At 46.1% G+C, this 16,067-nt stretch overlaps 1 protein-coding gene across 5 annotated transcripts in view; it reads left to right on the forward strand.

Moving 5' to 3' along the window:
* Positions 1-16,067, forward strand: part of CDC42SE2 (CDC42 small effector 2) — an 87,683-nt gene that overhangs the window by 53,752 nt on the left and 17,864 nt on the right. For all 5 annotated transcript variants that reach the window (XM_051642329.1, XM_051642330.1, XM_051642331.1 and 2 more), the window contains one exon: positions 5,816-6,129. In XM_051642329.1, the coding sequence (XP_051498289.1) occupies positions 6,076-6,129 (54 nt within the window). In that variant the 5' untranslated portion in view covers positions 5,816-6,075. The remainder of the gene's footprint in view (positions 1-5,815; positions 6,130-16,067) is intronic.

A 16,067-nucleotide genomic window follows, 5' to 3' on the forward strand; every position in this document is an offset into this window, starting at 1 on the left:
TGGGGGGAGCAGCCAGGAGGGGAGACCGTGGCAGGGACGCTGCCTTCGGCTGCCAGGCCCCACAGGGGCCACTTTTGGGTGGTGGGGACAAGCAACCACTCACGTCCCAGTACACGTGCTCCATCTGATCCTGCTCCTGGTCAAGCATCCAGCACTGCCACTCATCCATGAGCTCTTCCCTCGTGGCCTCCAAGTGGCTCTGACCCACTGCGCCAGCCAGGCTGGCTCTCTTGCCTCTCTAGCAATGGGGAAAGGCAGGAGAGCGTTGGGGAAGGGATGGAGGCAGGAGGGCCGGGCCAGCTTGTGTCGGGGCAGAGGCTGACACGGCTCTGTGGCCCCGCTTGCCCCATTGCCCCCAGGAGGTCGGGGCCACCCGCCAAAGGGACCCGGGGGGCTGCAGAGGGGCCTGGCAAGGGACGGCGGCTGGGCTGGAAAGCCTCCCTCCCCCCGGCCAGCTCTGCCACCGGGCACCCAAGGGACAAGGGCTGTTTGTCACTCTGCCCAGGACCCGCTTGGCTGGTGCTGACTTGGACAGGCCAACCTGGGGGCAGCAAGCGCAACCAGCCAGGGGGTCCTGGCAGCCGCCCCCCAAGTCCCCCACGCTGGTGCTTTCGTACCTTTCCCTTCCTTTGCAGCTTCTTCCTCGCTCCCTTGTCCACTGCCTGCTGCGGCGATGAGGCTTCCACCAGCTCCTGCGGGCTGTTGTACCTCTGCAGGGCGTCCTCCGGCTGCGGGCTGGTGTCTGTGTTGGGGGAAGGGCACAGTGCCTGCTCCTCTGCCAGCTCCTCCTCCTTCTTCTCCTCCTCCTCTTCCTCCTCCTCCTTTTCCTCCTCATCCTCCTCCTCATCCTCCTCCATGTATTTCATCACCAGCAGCCTGTGCAGCTCCTTCTCCACAGATTTCACAGTCGCACACTGCTTGTTGTGCTCCTGCCTCAGGCCTTCCACTGTTGCCTGCAGGTCGTTCTGCTTCTTCCCCACGCCTTCCACCATCTCCTGCACCTTGTCCTGCTGCTTACACAAACGTTTCACTGTTGCCCGCATCTTGGCCTGCTCCTTCTCCACATCTCCCACCGTCGCCTGCAGCTTGGCCTTCTCCTGCCTCACACCTTCCACTGCCACACGCAGCTTGCCCTGCTCCTGCCCCATGCCATCCACCCTTGCCTGCAGCTTCTCCTTCTCCTGCCTCACGCCTTCCACCGCCACACACAGCTTGTCCTGCTCCTGCCCCACACCATCCACTGTCGCCTGCAGCTTGTTCTTCTCCTGCCCCATGCCTTCCACCATTGCCTGCACCTTGTCCTGCGCCTGGCCTGTGCTGTCTACTCTCGCCTGCAGCTTGTCCATCTGCAGGAAGGGGAAAAGGAATTGGCTCAAAGATAGGATGGATGTGGCCAACTTGCCTTGGTGCTCTGGAGGCTCGATGGCCCCATCCAGCCAGGGGACTTGGCCTGGACAACAGCCAGGACCACCCTGCTGAGGCACAGGGTGTTGCGAGCGCTCTTCCCCGCCGGCCTCACCTGCTCCTTCAGCTGCTCCATCATTCGGAACAACTGCTCGAGCTTCACCCTGCTCTGCACCTCTCTCAGCTTGAGCTCTGACAGCATGGACCTGAGCAGCCAGAGGGAGGCATGGGCAGACTTAGGCTCTGTGGGGCTTCTCAGGGGGTGTGTCTCTTGCCCCCAGAGCAGGCTTCCCCCAGCCATCCCAGCCTCCCTGAAAGCCACACAGGGTAGAAAACCCTCTCCCATCCTTTACCCCAGTTGCTGGTTGATCTGGTCGCTGACATTCCTTTCCACTCCAGCCACCCCCAGCTTTCCAAGGATGTCCTCTGGACAGCTGGTCTGGGAACAACAGCAGTGACACAGTGAGGGCATGGCCCCCCACCTTGTCCCAGCACGGGGGCCCTTTGTCTGCCCCCTGCCCACCTAAGGCCCACAGCATCCAGCAGCCCCCCTGGGGACTGCTGCCAGCTCACCTTCTCCTGGCAGTGCTGCTGGCTGGGCAGGCCCTGCAGGGAAGAGGACCCTGGCTGTGTACATGGGGCAGTGGTCATCACACCAGGGGACCCTGTTTGCATCCCTGGGATGGTGGCCTGGGTGCCACGGGACACTGTCTGGACCCCTGGGATGATGGCCTCGGTGCCACAGGACACTGTCTGCACCCCGGAGATGGTGGTCTTCACGCCAGGGGACCCTGTCTGCATCCCTGGGATGGCGGCCTGGGTGTCACGGGACACTGTCTTCATCCCCGGGATGGTGGTCTGGGTGCCACGGGACACTGTCTGCATCCCTGGGATGGTGGTCTTCACACCATGGGACCGTGTCTTCATCCCCGGGATGGTGGTCTGGGTGCCACGGGACACAGCGTGGAGAGCAGGGATGCTTGTCGTTATGCCACGACGCCTTGGATTCATCAGTGTGATGATCGTCTGGGTGCCGTGGGACACTGTCTCCATCGCTGGGATGGTGGTCCCCCAGGCGGCCAGCCACTGGGCGTCCACGAGTGACACGGCAGGCATGGGGGGTGTTGCCTGGCCCCCAGAGCCCTGGGCAGGGGAGGCAAAGGGGAGCAGGGTTACAGGCTGCCGTGCAGCAGTGAGGACAGACCCCAGGGCCACCCGCCGTCTCCCCAGCCCCTGTCCCCAACCCACCCACCACCTCACTGGACCCAACTCAAGTGTACCCCTCGAGAGGCCACAGGTCAAGGGTGTGGAGACCCCCCCAGGTGCCGAGGCCACAGCCCCCAGCCCCTCCCCAGCCCCCTGAGTGCTGTGGTGGCCTCTGGGCCTGCAGAGTCTCAGCAGCTGAGCCAGGACACCAGCAGCCCCCCGAGTGGCTCCCCGGGCCAGGCCAGCAAGGCTTTGTTTTCCCTCGCCGTGGCCTTCCCTGCCCCAGCCCTGCCGGGCCTGAGCTGCTTCCCAGCCCAAGGGGCTGCACCTGCCTTTCGGGAGCAGCAGCCCCGTGCAGGCTGTGGAACCCATCTCCTGGGGCACAGTGCCGGGCTCTGCCCCCAGACCTCCCTCCTCCACGGGCCCCTGGCCCAGCTGCCAGCTCCAGAGAGACCGACAGGGGCAGGGAGCCCTGGGCCTGCCCGGCACCCAGCGAGGCCCTTGGGACTCCCTTCCTTCCTGCTGGGTGACAGCCGTGGCCGCGGGGCCGGGGCTGGGGTGGCCGGGCAAGAGAGAGAGGGGCCGGCAGGGGCTGGGGGCCCAGCTCCCTCCCGGCAGCGCTGGCAGCAGCTCACCCAGGCAGACGCCTCCAGGATGCTCTCAGAGCTCTCTTCAAAGGAGGCGCGCGCTGCCGCCATCCTCCTGCTGTCCCTCTGGAGACGCGGGAACACGGCCTTGCCCTGGGAGAGGAGGGTGGCAAGAGTGAGCCCCAGGGGAGGGCCTGGCTGGAGCTCAGGGGTGGGGAAGGCAGGGATGGAGGGTGGGGGGGCGGAGGCCCAGGGGTGCTGAGCCTGTGGCTGGCAGAGCCCGGGGCCCCCGGGACCCAGCACCACCTGCTGAGGAGGGCAACGTGGGGAGGAGCCCGAGCAAGCAGAGCAGCGTTTTGGCCTCAGCTCTTCCTTCCCAGAACTCCATCCCTTTCCTGCGGGAAGCCCCACATGCCGCCGGGAGCTTGGGCCTAAGGCAGCCCATGGTGGAAGGGCAGGCATGGGCAGCGCAGAGCCTGCAGGAGGGGGTCAGGCAGGGGAGCCCCCAGGGGACCGGCCACAGCCTCTACTTTGGAGATGCTCTTCCCAAACGCTTTCATCTTCCTGTTGCTCTGCCCCATGTCCGTGGCCACAGAGGTGACCTGGTGCTGCCGGCAATGCCGAACTCGAGCGAGTCCAAGAAGCAGCGCAGCAGCTGGACGAGGCAGAGTGAATGCACCAACTGCTTCCCTGAGCAGAAACACAGACCCAGTCCTGTGGAGGACGGGAGCCTTTCTGGCTGGGGGAAACGAGACTGAGTGGGAGAGATGGACAGCCTGCAGCCTTCCTCCTCCTCCTCACCACAGCAAGTGATCTGAGCAGGGGGGACACAGGTGCTAAGGTGACCTGCAAGTGCAGGGCTCTGTGAGGGCAGGGGCTGTTGTCACAGGGGGGGCTGTTGTGATGTTGCCTCTTCCTAGGCAACGCCCCATGGACTGAAGGTGGCTCCAGGGATGGAAGATGCCCAGAGTCCTTTTTCCCTCTCCACTTTCACACCTCAGAGGCACCCAGGGACATGTCCTGGTTGGCAGCAGCTTCCCGCAGCCTGTGCCCAGAGGGAAGCAGCTGTGGGAACACACGAGTGGGCTTGTGCAAAGTGCATGAAGTTCAACAAGGCCAAGTGCAAGGTCCTGCAGATGGGTGGGGGCAATCCCAAGCACAAACACAGGCTGGGCCGAGAATGGATTGAGAACACTGCTGAGGAGAAGGAGCATTGATGCAGTCCCAGAACTATCTTGGTGCTCCTTTGTGATATCTGTCCCTCGTGGTTGCATCCTGTGGGGTTGTTGGCTATGAAATGGCTGGTTTTACAATAACTTTTTAAAAATTCAGCTCATCTTAATATGGACTTGATTTTTACAGTAAATTCAACAAGCAGAGCAAAGTGTCCTTGGTGTCTCAGCAGTATCTATAACCGTTCCACCATTATCAGTTCACTAGCTGGAAGACTTGCTAGTACCTAAAAGAGAAAGAAGAAAAAAAAAATCAATAGAAAGAAAAGTGTCTACATCCTGGCTCAAACCAGAACAATTGCATATAACGCTGGGGTCTTAATTCTTTAAAGTAAAAGGCACAAGCAGATTCAAATGGTAGGGAAACTGGGATATTTGAACAGAAGCTAAGGTTAGAATGCAAAAGGTATCCCAACAACAAAATGTACTGTTAGTAGTTCAGTAGCCATCTCTAGGGCACCAGGAAAAAGTACTTTGTTACAAAATGAAGAAGTTCACTGTCTGCTGACACTCTGACATATCTTGATTTCAGTGAAGCATTTGAGACCATCTCCCACAGCATCCTCATAACTAAACTGAGGAACTGTGGTCTGGATGATCAGGTAGTGAGGTAGACTGTGAACTGGTTGAAGGAAAGAAGTCAGAGAGTTGTGGTCAATGGGGCCGATTCTAGTTGGAGGCCTGTATCTAGTGGAGTCCCTCAGGGGTCGGTACTGGGAATAGTAATATTCAGTATATTCAATATATTCATAAATTACCTGAATGAGGGAGCAGAGGGCACTGTCAGCAAGGTTTCTACACGTACATCAATGAAAAGAGGCAGAACAGGGAAAATGGGTCCTCTACAGAAGGAAGCAGGAGAGCTCGTCACACAGGATGTGGACAATGCTGAGGTTTTGCAAGTTTTTCATATATATGAATTTATTTGCTTACTCAACATTTAGAAAAGCATCTCTTTGCTTGATAGCTGTGCAATGGGATTCAGGTTAAATGCTGTTTAAGCTTCTGCTTTAAATGGACTGGGTAACTTTTCCACTGAGAATTATGAAGTGGCAATAAGTCACAATTCCCTAAGAAGTTAAAAGGGATATATGGGCAATTGTCACTTTTTAAAGTTACATTTGAAAGTCATAATCAGATCAGAGACTGGACACCAGTTCTTGGTACCAGTTCATCTCACCATAGCTGCAATATAAACTTTATATGAATTTCTGGTATATTCAAGTTTTCGTGGTCACTGTAGAAATAAGCATATGACTTCCTTGCTTGTGTCTCTTCAGTCTGTGGTTTAAGATATTACAAAGAAATCACTGGTGTGGGTGGCTGGCTGGGAGCTCAAGATGCTTTGTATTCTTTCTTTTTGATGTAATGTACTTCTATTTTCAGGTTCATGTAACACTAGAGACCAAAGGAGTATACATAACATTTCTGTGGTGCTGGGACCAACCTTCTGAAGGAAGAATCTAAAATAACTTATTGCCTTCAAGTTGTTTGTCCTGGAACTGGCTTGTCTTTGGAGAAGAACTCAAGAGAGAAAAGATTTTCACATTGGAACCATTTTAAATAACCTATTTAAAGAACTTCCTACCTGGATACAGAGGTTGAGTCCTGCTTTTCATCTGCATTCCCACCTCAGATTGTAAACAATGAGTGAGTTTTGGTTGTGTTTCAACTGCTGTATTGCTGAACAGCCTCAACCTGTAAGTATAAATACTGGTATGGCTTTGTTTTTATATAAGTAACTACATAGTTCATTTTTTATGGCTTTTAAAATTAGTGCTGTTTGGCCAAACTCAATGAGAATAAAGGAATTAACTAACATCCTGGCTTAATGGGAGCAAAAAATTGTCTGTTCTAGTCTATTGTTATGCAGATATTTTCCTGTTCTTAAGATCATATCTATCCAAAGTCTTTGTGAAGAAAAGAACCTTTATTGTTTGAATTGAAGAGGAGGGGAAAGGAAGAGGAATGATGAGGAGGACCAAAATTACCATTCTAAAATAAGTAATTTTTGAGTGGAGGTCTGTAAATGTCCTGTCTTCTGCCTGGCTTGAGGCCTGCCTTCAGTGTGGCTGGACAATCATGAAGGAAGGAAATGATTCTGTTAAAAAGTCCAGAGTGAAATCCAGTCCTCCTTCACCTTAATTTAATTAAGGATTTCAGCCTTAATTGTTTTGTTATATTTTAGATGAAACATTAGGAGAGTGAAGGGATACACTTGTACCATAAATACTTTATTAAAAATAGGATGTTACAGCTGTGGTGTGAAAAAGTACATAGCAAACAGCTGGATAAAACAACATTTCAAAGCATACATAAGTAAGATAGAAAGTACAGACATGTGTTTTGTACTTTTAAGTACTTTTAAAGTGTGTTCCTGAGTCCAGTGCTGTTGGGACAAAGTTGGCCTGCATGAAGGTAGGAAATATTGATTAGTACTGTGAGAAAAATCATTGTATGGTGTGGCATCCAGATCAAGATAGATGGATGTACAGAAAGGACAGTTATCTTGCAAATGTGTGATAAAAAGCCCAGTTGCTACTTAAGGTTATGCTGGAATTACAGTGACCAAGAGAATCCCACAGTGAATAGAGCAAATTCACAGTAATATGCTCTGATGGTAATATTTGGCGTTAGGGACCTAAAGGATTAAAAAAATATATATCTGATGTTAGGCATTCACATTGCACAAAGCATGAATGCCAGAATCCTTGGGTGGTGATACAAATACTGAAGTGTGGCCATTAACATTCTAACAAATGAATGCAACTTTATCTCACTCTTAGTTAAGCAGAATTGTGGGAGATGAACACTGAGATATCAACATGGGAAGATGCAGTCCTCTCCTGTTTCTTGAATACCATGCAGCCGTTTAAAATATTTCCTGTGTCCATATATAGCCAAAGAGCCTAGTTTTTGGAATATGTATTTCAATTTAAATTAGAAGGAAAGTATGGCTGTTAAAAAATCTGTGAGATAGAAAATGGCATGTTCTGGTTGTTTACAAGAATTCTGAGGCTCAGTCCTTGTAAAATCTTCACTTAAGCTTTATTATACAGTTAAGCAACTGCCCAGGAGGTGCACAGTATGTGCATATGTACAGCGTGTTGTGATCTCTGGATCCTGACTCATGCATGGAAAGGCTGGAGAATGTGCTTCACAAGTGGAGAAAATGGAAACAATGCATTTTAGTGTTTCTGCTGATCTGGGGGTATGCATTTACTAAGAAAATTGAAACCATCCTTATGTTTAAGATACCTTGACAAGCATTGACCTAGTACCTGAAACCTGCCTTTCAAATGTTATAGGAGCCTTGTTCATTATGAAGTGCCCAAATTCTTCAGGATGCTTCTCAGAAAAAAAAGTAATGGGCTTCTCCTTGTCATGTTTGACAATAGTTCTTAGGTGTCGTTCCCCTGCACTTATTCATTTAATTTTGCAGTGTTGTGTTGTACAGCCATTGTTCTGCCATGCTCTGTTGCAGTAAGTGAAGCATTTAATAAGATACATCTCAGTAAGTACAGGAGTGTTTTTCTTCTCTGACATGTAGCAAAGCATGTGCTGTCAGTGTGAGCAAACTGATAAACCAGAGAAGTCATAAGGAAGCAGTTTTTCCCTGTCTCTGCAGGTGCTGTGTGGTTGCATATATGAAAGACTTACATGCTGAAAAACCTGTTTGTTTACTGGTTACTGGTACTGATGTAGCGTAAAAGCTACTTGTCTGTCCACTACTGCACATTCAATCTGTCAGTTTAGCCCAGCTTCTCAGAAGTGCCTTATCTTCCCAGTTTCATCTCTTTCTTGTGCCTTCTTTCATTTTGCCTCCTGCATGTCAACTTCTTCATGGCCTAACTAACACTGCCTCAGCTACTCCTCCTGTGGAAGGACTGATGTGGTCTTGTTGCAATACTAGCAACCACCAGCCTCTCAGAATTAAGACCTTGAAAGCAGGGAAGTTACATAGTTAGCTACTTGTTCTGATAAAGGCATAACATTTTACTTTTTTTTTTTTTTTTAAACTTACGTTCTCTGAAACATGATTTTTTTTTCTCATTGTCTTTGCTAGGCACTTATATCTGGAACAACTTTAATGTTAGTGACATAAATTTTAAGTCTCTTCACTGAAGAAAAAAGCCCTGGAACTTTTAGTATTTGCATGTTTCTGATATTTATGGCTTCCATTGAGCTAAGGAGTTTCTCTCCTGTCTTGAAATCCAGGATGCAGGAACTGTCTCTGTCTCTTTTATTTTGGCATAATTCTAGCATATTATATATGCTAGAATATATATTCGGAATCTTCAGTATGGCATGTGTATTCTTTGAACCTATAGTACCCTTAAAATGAAAATTGCGTATGTGCTCTGAGTCCTTTCAGTCAATTTCAAAGAAGGCTGTACACCAAGCCATTTTCTAGGTTATCGCCAATACTCTGTATGCCTTCCAGAGCATTTTCATTTTAGATAAGATTTGTAAAGTTTATGGCAATGAACAGTATTCATGTTGCCATCATTTTTTATTGAAATGTGTCATGGCATAGCTTTTTGTCTTTTGTCAGTGCCAACTGAATGCTTGTGTTGCTGTGAAATAAAACAAGTATCTTGGAAAACAGTGTTCTGCTCTCTCTCCTAATGTTATTTTGTTTGATAAATGTTTTTTTTAATCATTTCCAAGACTGCAGTACTCATAATAAGGTCATGGAAGGGGCACGTTTGAACATGGGTCTCTATGCTTCTCTTAAATAGGGTAATCATAGGATGTATGGGGTTGGAAGTAAACTTTAAAGGTCGTCTAGTCCAGCCCTCCTTGCAGTGCACAGGGATCTTTTTGTCTAGATCAGGTTGCTCAGAGCCTGGTAAAGCCTGACCTTGAATGTTTCCAGGGATGGGGCCTCTACCACCTCTCTGGGCAGCCTGTTCCAGTGCTTCACCACACTCACTGTAAAGAGCTTCTTCCTAATATATAACCTACATCTACCCTGCTGTGGTTTAAGGCTATTGCCCCTCATCCTATTGCTACACACCCTTGTAAACAGTCCCTCCTCAGCTTTCCTGCAGGCCCCCTTCAGATACTGGAATGCCACTATAAGGTCTCCATGGAGCCTTCTCCTCTCCAGGCTGAACAATCCCAACTTCCTCAGCCTGTCTTCATATGAGATGTGCTCTAACCCAGTGATCATTTTTGTGGCCCTTCTCTGGACTCGTTCCAACATGTTCATGTCCCTCTTGCATAAAGGACTACAGACCTAGACACAGTACTCCAGGTGAAGCTTTACGAGAACAGAGTAGAAGGGCAGAATCATCTCCCTTGACCTGCTGACCGCACTTCCTTTGATGCAGCCCAGGGTGTGGTTAGCCCTCTGGGCTGCGAGTGCACATTGGTTGCTCATGTCCAACTTTTCATCCACCACTACCGCCAAGTCTCTTTCTGCGAAGCTGCTGTCTTATCATCCCCCAGCCTGTATGGATCGCAAGGATTGCTCGTACCCAGGTGTAGGACCTTGCACTTGATCTTGTTGAACCTCATGAGGTTCACCTATGCCCACCTCTCCAGCTTATCCAGATCCTTCTGGATGGCATCCTGTCCCTCTGGCATTTCAACTGCACCACCCAGCTTGGTGTCATCTGCAAATTGGCTGAGGGTGCTCTTGATCCCACTGTCCAAATCACTGATATAAATATTAAACAGCACCCCAGGCCCCTGAGGGACACCACTTGTCACCCCTCTCCATCTGGACATCAAGCCATTGACCATTACCCTCTGGATGCGACCATCCAGCCAATTTCTTGTCCACCAAACAGTCCACCCATCAAATCCATCACTCTCCAATGCAGAGAGAAAGATGTTGTAGGGGAGTGCCTTTCAGAAGTTCAGATAGATGACATGCACTGCTTTTCCCTTGCCCACTGATGCAGTCACTCCATTGTAGAAAGCCATTAGGTTGGTCAAGCAGGATTTGCCTTTAATAAATCCATGCTGGCTATCTTGAATCCCCTCCCTGTCCTTCATGTGCCTTGTCAGAGCTTCTAGGAGGATCTGTTGCATGATCTGTCCAGGCACAGAGGTGAGGCTGACAGGTTGGTAATAAATTAAGAAATTCAGTATGCAAAGAAACAAAACTTAATAGTGATACAGGTGAAGGAAACATGTTCCAGTGGGTCTTGCTTCTTAATAGCCTGATGTCTTTGCCACAGTAAAATGCAAACAAAAGCCCAAGAAAAGGTGTTCTCTTATAAAACTGTAGTTTTCTTGTCAGATTTTGAAAAGTATAATTACCACTATGAACACTTCAGACAACTAGTTGTTTTTGTATGTGTTTTCGTGATACCGAGGAGGTGATATTAATCTCATAATAACTATGTTCAGGTTTTCTTATTGTTTAAGTAGCCTGTATTCAATTGCTTATGATTTAATCCAAAACATTTTTATTTTGAGAAGAGCAGCACTTTCTGTGATTGCATCAGGTTTCTTACACCACCCACTGAGTACCCTTTATAGGATCTGCAACCTGATCTTGCACTTCCCAGTCACAAGATGAGTCTTTTTTCCCATGCTTCATATGTGCTATCATCCCATTTGCTTATTTTCAGTAAGCTCTGCCAAGTCCTCACTACCAGATCCCTTGCTAGGCAATGGAAGTTTAGAGAGTTTTATCTTGCAAGCTTTGAGAGAACATATCTGTGCTTTTTCTCTTAGGCTGAGCTTATCACCTCCACCAGGAATCTGTTGGTTTTTTTTCTCTGCCTGTTTCATTTTTAAGTTGCAAATTTAATTTTTGGTCCCAGAAGCCCTGGGTCGTGATCTGGTACACTTCCACCTGCTTTGGGCCACTTCCCAGTACAGCTGAGCAATTTGGTTTCTTTTGAGCTTGCAGTAAAATTACTGTTCTGATGTAAGAGAATAAATTTCCTTAATGTCTTTTTGATGTATGAAAGAGAATTAACAGTTGTGTATTTAGAACGGAGAGGCTTAATATCTTAAAATACAGGCAGAAAAAACTTTACACATACCTCTTTATTTATGAACTGGATTGAATACTACAGAAGACTTAAATTATTTTGTCTGTGGTTATGTAAGGAAATTAATGACTGTTAGATATTGTCAGCTGTAGCTTCTTCTCTAGAGGAAGAGTCATAGGTATAGCTCAGGATACATTTACTAATGCAGCTCTTAAAAACTTGAAGGCAATAGTGATAATGTAGCATTCAGTATGCATAACAAATGCAAAATAAATCAACCTCAGTAAGTATGCACAGTAAACCAGGTGTTTGCTATTGATGAAGTACCGGGCCAGACTTTTGGTTCAATATGGCACTGCTGTGCAAGTGCATCTTCTAGTTCAAAATTATATTTTATCAGCTTGCCACTTCAGTAAGCCTATGAAAGATTCAAATGTAAGAGGTGACAACTCTAGACTAGAGCCTTCAGATTTCAGGGTTATCTTTCTGAATTACATACTGAGCTGCCAGTTCAGATGTTTCTAATTCCTTCCTTTCCTGTTCAGTGCTGTTGTAGAAATAACTTGAGGGAACACCTTATCAAAGGGGGCAGGCTTAAATAAGCAGCAAAATGCTTGGCTTTTATTTCTGAAACCTGATCTGTTTGTGCTTTCAGCCTGATAGATCTCTTCAGATTTTTCTTTTACCTTCAAATTAGCCCTCACACATCTTAAAATGCCTGTTGTGATATTAAGGTTGTCATTACTGTTGTCATTAAGGGTTTGACTCAGGATTGGCAATTAAACCAATTACAACAATGCTGTTGATCCCCTCCCCCCTCACCTATGGAAAGCAGAGAGAGCATAAGGAGAGAGACTTTCCTGACTGCAAAAGTAAACTAGATAGCTTTAGTTAAATACTGATGATAAAAGAAAATATGTACAAATATATACAAGTATATGGAGGAATGTGCAAAACCCTATTGCCCTTCCCCCACCCCCAGCAACTCCCACAGCATCTCCTGAGCTGTGAGCAGTTCTGAAATGTCCCAGAGCTGCTGGAGAGAGCGGCAGAGCAGACAGGAGCTGAGGGGAGAGTGATGAGGGTCAGGAACATACAGGCCTGGGGATCAACAGCGATGGATAGATGGAGTCCTCCCTGGACACCAGCTATACATGGAAGAAAAGAAGTAGAAGGGCTTGACTTCTGTGATCCTTGAATTTATACTGAGAGCTATGTAGATACATGGAGTGGAATACCTTCGTTTGCCAACTTTGCTGCTCAGCTCCTTTAATGTCCAAAGCAGCAGATTCAACAAGTAGAGCAAAGTGTCCTTGGTCTCTCAGAACTAACTATAAACATCCAGGCATTATCGGTTCACTAGCTGGAAAACTTGTGTGCTGCTTGGAAGAGAGTTCATTGAAGGAAAAAAAAAAAAATAAATCAGTAAAAAGAGAATTGGCTTCATCCTGGCTCAATCCAGGAGAAATGTCTACAAAGAAAACAAAAATGGCAGTATTTTGTGTTTATGTATAAATATCTCCATGAAAACTAACTGAATATTTTGCAGTCCTTTAGTATGGCTGTGGTATTTTTAGGACCTCTTGGTTAGCTGTAGTGATGATATTTATTTAACATAATACTAGTTGATTGGATGAAAAATAGATCATTGTGGGGTGGAAACAATAGTTATGCCAGCTTTCTGTTGATAAGAAAGTGTCTTGCCATTATCTACATACTTGAAGAAGGACACATTCAGGGTTTGCACCTTCCTGACCATATTTATATATAATTGTACATATTTTCTTTTATTATTGGTGTTTAATTAAAGTTGTATAGTTTAGTTTTCAACGCAGAGAGTCTCTCTCCTCATTCTCTCTCTCCTTCCCTACCTGGGTGGGAGGGGGAGGAGATTGAGAGGATTATTGTCAATCCTAAGTCAAACTGTGACATATGCTTTTAATATCTACAGGCTCTGCAGACCCTAGGCTTTCTTCTTAAACATAGGAAGGAAGTAAATCGGGCTCTTTGATCTGGACATCGTTAGCACCCTTGGATGGCTTGCTTCTTTTAAATCTCCAAATTTTTCAGTGAGAAGACATCAGAAGAGCAAAACCGAGTGTAAGTCACTGACAAAAGGAGCTGCCACAAGCTGATAGTTTTGCAGCCGTCCTTTGAGACTGTGCTGAAGGATCTGTGAAATTAACAAATCCAGTGCAATGTTTGTAATTTTTTTAATGGAAGTTGGATGTGCAAAGCCATGATATTTCTGGTGGGAGTTCAGTTGTTTTTCCTCTCTTCTGCTCGTCATGTCAGAGCAGGGGAGATGGGCAAGCTGTAGGTTCTGATGCATTTCTACTTGCCAGCATCTATAGGCAGAGGTAGCTTGGATGTACTGTGACAGATGTGCACTTTCACTCTCTCCATATGGAAATACTCTTTTTATTACTGTATAGAGAAGTCAGTTGTTGCCCTGAAGCTAAGTGTTCAGCCTTTGAACTGTTTTTGATGTGAAAGGAAGTTTTGAGAGTAGAAGCTTCCTCTGGTGCTGTCTCACTGTGTTTTTATTGTGATGTGTCTGTAATGGATCTGAAATATTTTGTTGGAGATTGTTCTTAGGACTAATATGCAACTCACACAATATACATTTTTAAATTAATATTTTAAAGATGTCTGCCTGCAGTAATATTTTTTTTTAATTCACTAGATTAATTTCCATAATTTCACAATAATGAAAGTTTTCCTTTTTCAGTTTCTCAGATTTTTGGTTATGCAGTTCATATCATGACTCGTTACTTATGCATAAGATATGCATATAGTGTTCCCATGGAATTATATTGTAGCTGTTCTTCATGTATTCTCAGAGATCCTGAAATTATAAGGTACGCCATAAGCCCTAGAATTTAATATGTAATCACTTGCAATTATTTTCTCAGTTTCATCTTCAGAGCGGCTTAGCTGATCACTCTAAAATGCTGACTTCTGTAATTTTGGGTATCAATATCCTGCCATGGAGTGAGGGAATTAGAGGAGAGGAGTTTAGGCACAAAAGCTGACACTGTGAGCCTCACTCTGGTGCGTATTCAGGCAAGTACTGCCTCTCTGAACATTTTGTTTTTCAAATAATTTTAGAGTGTTTTTTAGCTACTCGGGTGTACTCTGAAGAGAGCTGTTGTTTACTGCATTTAGTGGTCAGGGTATGGCTCATGCTGTTACTGTTCCCCAGATAAACAGCCACACCTGAGTTTCAGCATGTGTTTTATGCTAGTTAATGTTTTAGTTTCTTAAACAAAAATCAACTTTAACTATACAGTCTTAGAACACAGTAGAGTGGTCTTTAAATTAGACCTACAGGGAAACAATTGGGAAGGGCAGAAAGGTTTGAGTTTTGTTTGAGTTACTAAATTTTTTCTTTAGTGATCCCAAAGAAGTATGTTGCATGTCTTCATAATGCATGGGTCTTTCTGCTGACTTTTTTAGCTTTGCAGCTGAAAATTCACGTAAATCCTTTCTGCTGTTTTTAGTGGAGGGATGTTATGTTTACAGTTGAGTTTTAAAGAATATTTGATTAATAATGTCTACCTAAATTGTATTTGCATTTCCAGTATAATATGTTGAAATTAACACATTAAGGCTTAAGAAATTATGTACAAAATTGTCTATAATGATGTTATAGAGGGGTCATTTCCAAAGCTGTAATGTTTGGCTTTGCATAAAAGCAGATTAAGCATAGAAACCATCCAGGAACTCAGAGAAAACTGGAATTATGGAAGTGTATTCCTGGGTGGTGTAGCCTGATGACACTGTGGCACAGGGAACTCTTAACCTGATACAATCTGATTTTGGTAGTTGGCATGCTGGTGAGCCAGCTGTTCAAAACCAACTTGTTTTATTGGCACAGCTTCCGGAGTCCACTGGAGTCCTGTGTGTTGGTAAAGGGTACCTGACACTCAGGCTATGAAATGGAGTGATGGTGATATGCTTTACATACGTTGTGGGTTTTTTTCTTTCATTTAGGAACAATAGTTATTTTACTACCAACAGTTACTATTTGAGTCTGTGTTCATAGCTCTAGTTGTTGGAAAGATGGAGTTGGTGTACCCGTCTTTTTAGGTATGAGAGGCATTTACTGAAGAGTAAAAGGAGAAATACTTACTGTAAATAATGTACAGTTATGCACTCAGTTTAGAAATTCCCAGCCTGCAGGGCTTTAGAAAAATCTTGGTTTGTTCTGTGTATTTTTTGCTTCTTTTTCTCTTCATTCTGAATTTTTGTTGAACTGCCGGTGACTGTAGATCTGCAGCCAACAGCTGTTGTTAACTGTATCTTGTTTTGATAGAATCTGACTATACTTGTTGAACTGGGAAGCAATTGCCCTGAAATTGCCAGTAATGCAGGAACCTGGAGGAGTCTGAGAGATCTCCATGGTGCTCAGTGTTGTAATGCCAAAGTTTGCCCTGTTTCACTGACTGCTAAAGAACCATGCTTTCTTAATCATCCTAATCTTTCCATAAGAAAGAAGCTCCTAAATATGGGCTTATTGTGTTATACTAAGAAAGCCAATATATTTCCTGGATTTCTACAGTGAATCCAACTTTAGAAGTGCCAGTACTAGACTGAAGGAATGGTGTCAAAAGGTAAGCAAATAAAAGACACAGTAATACAAAAATAGAAATTCTGCTTTCACAGTAATAAATTTATCA

Source organism: Apus apus, chromosome Z (assembly GCF_020740795.1).
Source record: "Apus apus isolate bApuApu2 chromosome Z, bApuApu2.pri.cur, whole genome shotgun sequence".
NCBI lineage: Eukaryota > Metazoa > Chordata > Aves > Apodiformes > Apodidae > Apus > Apus apus.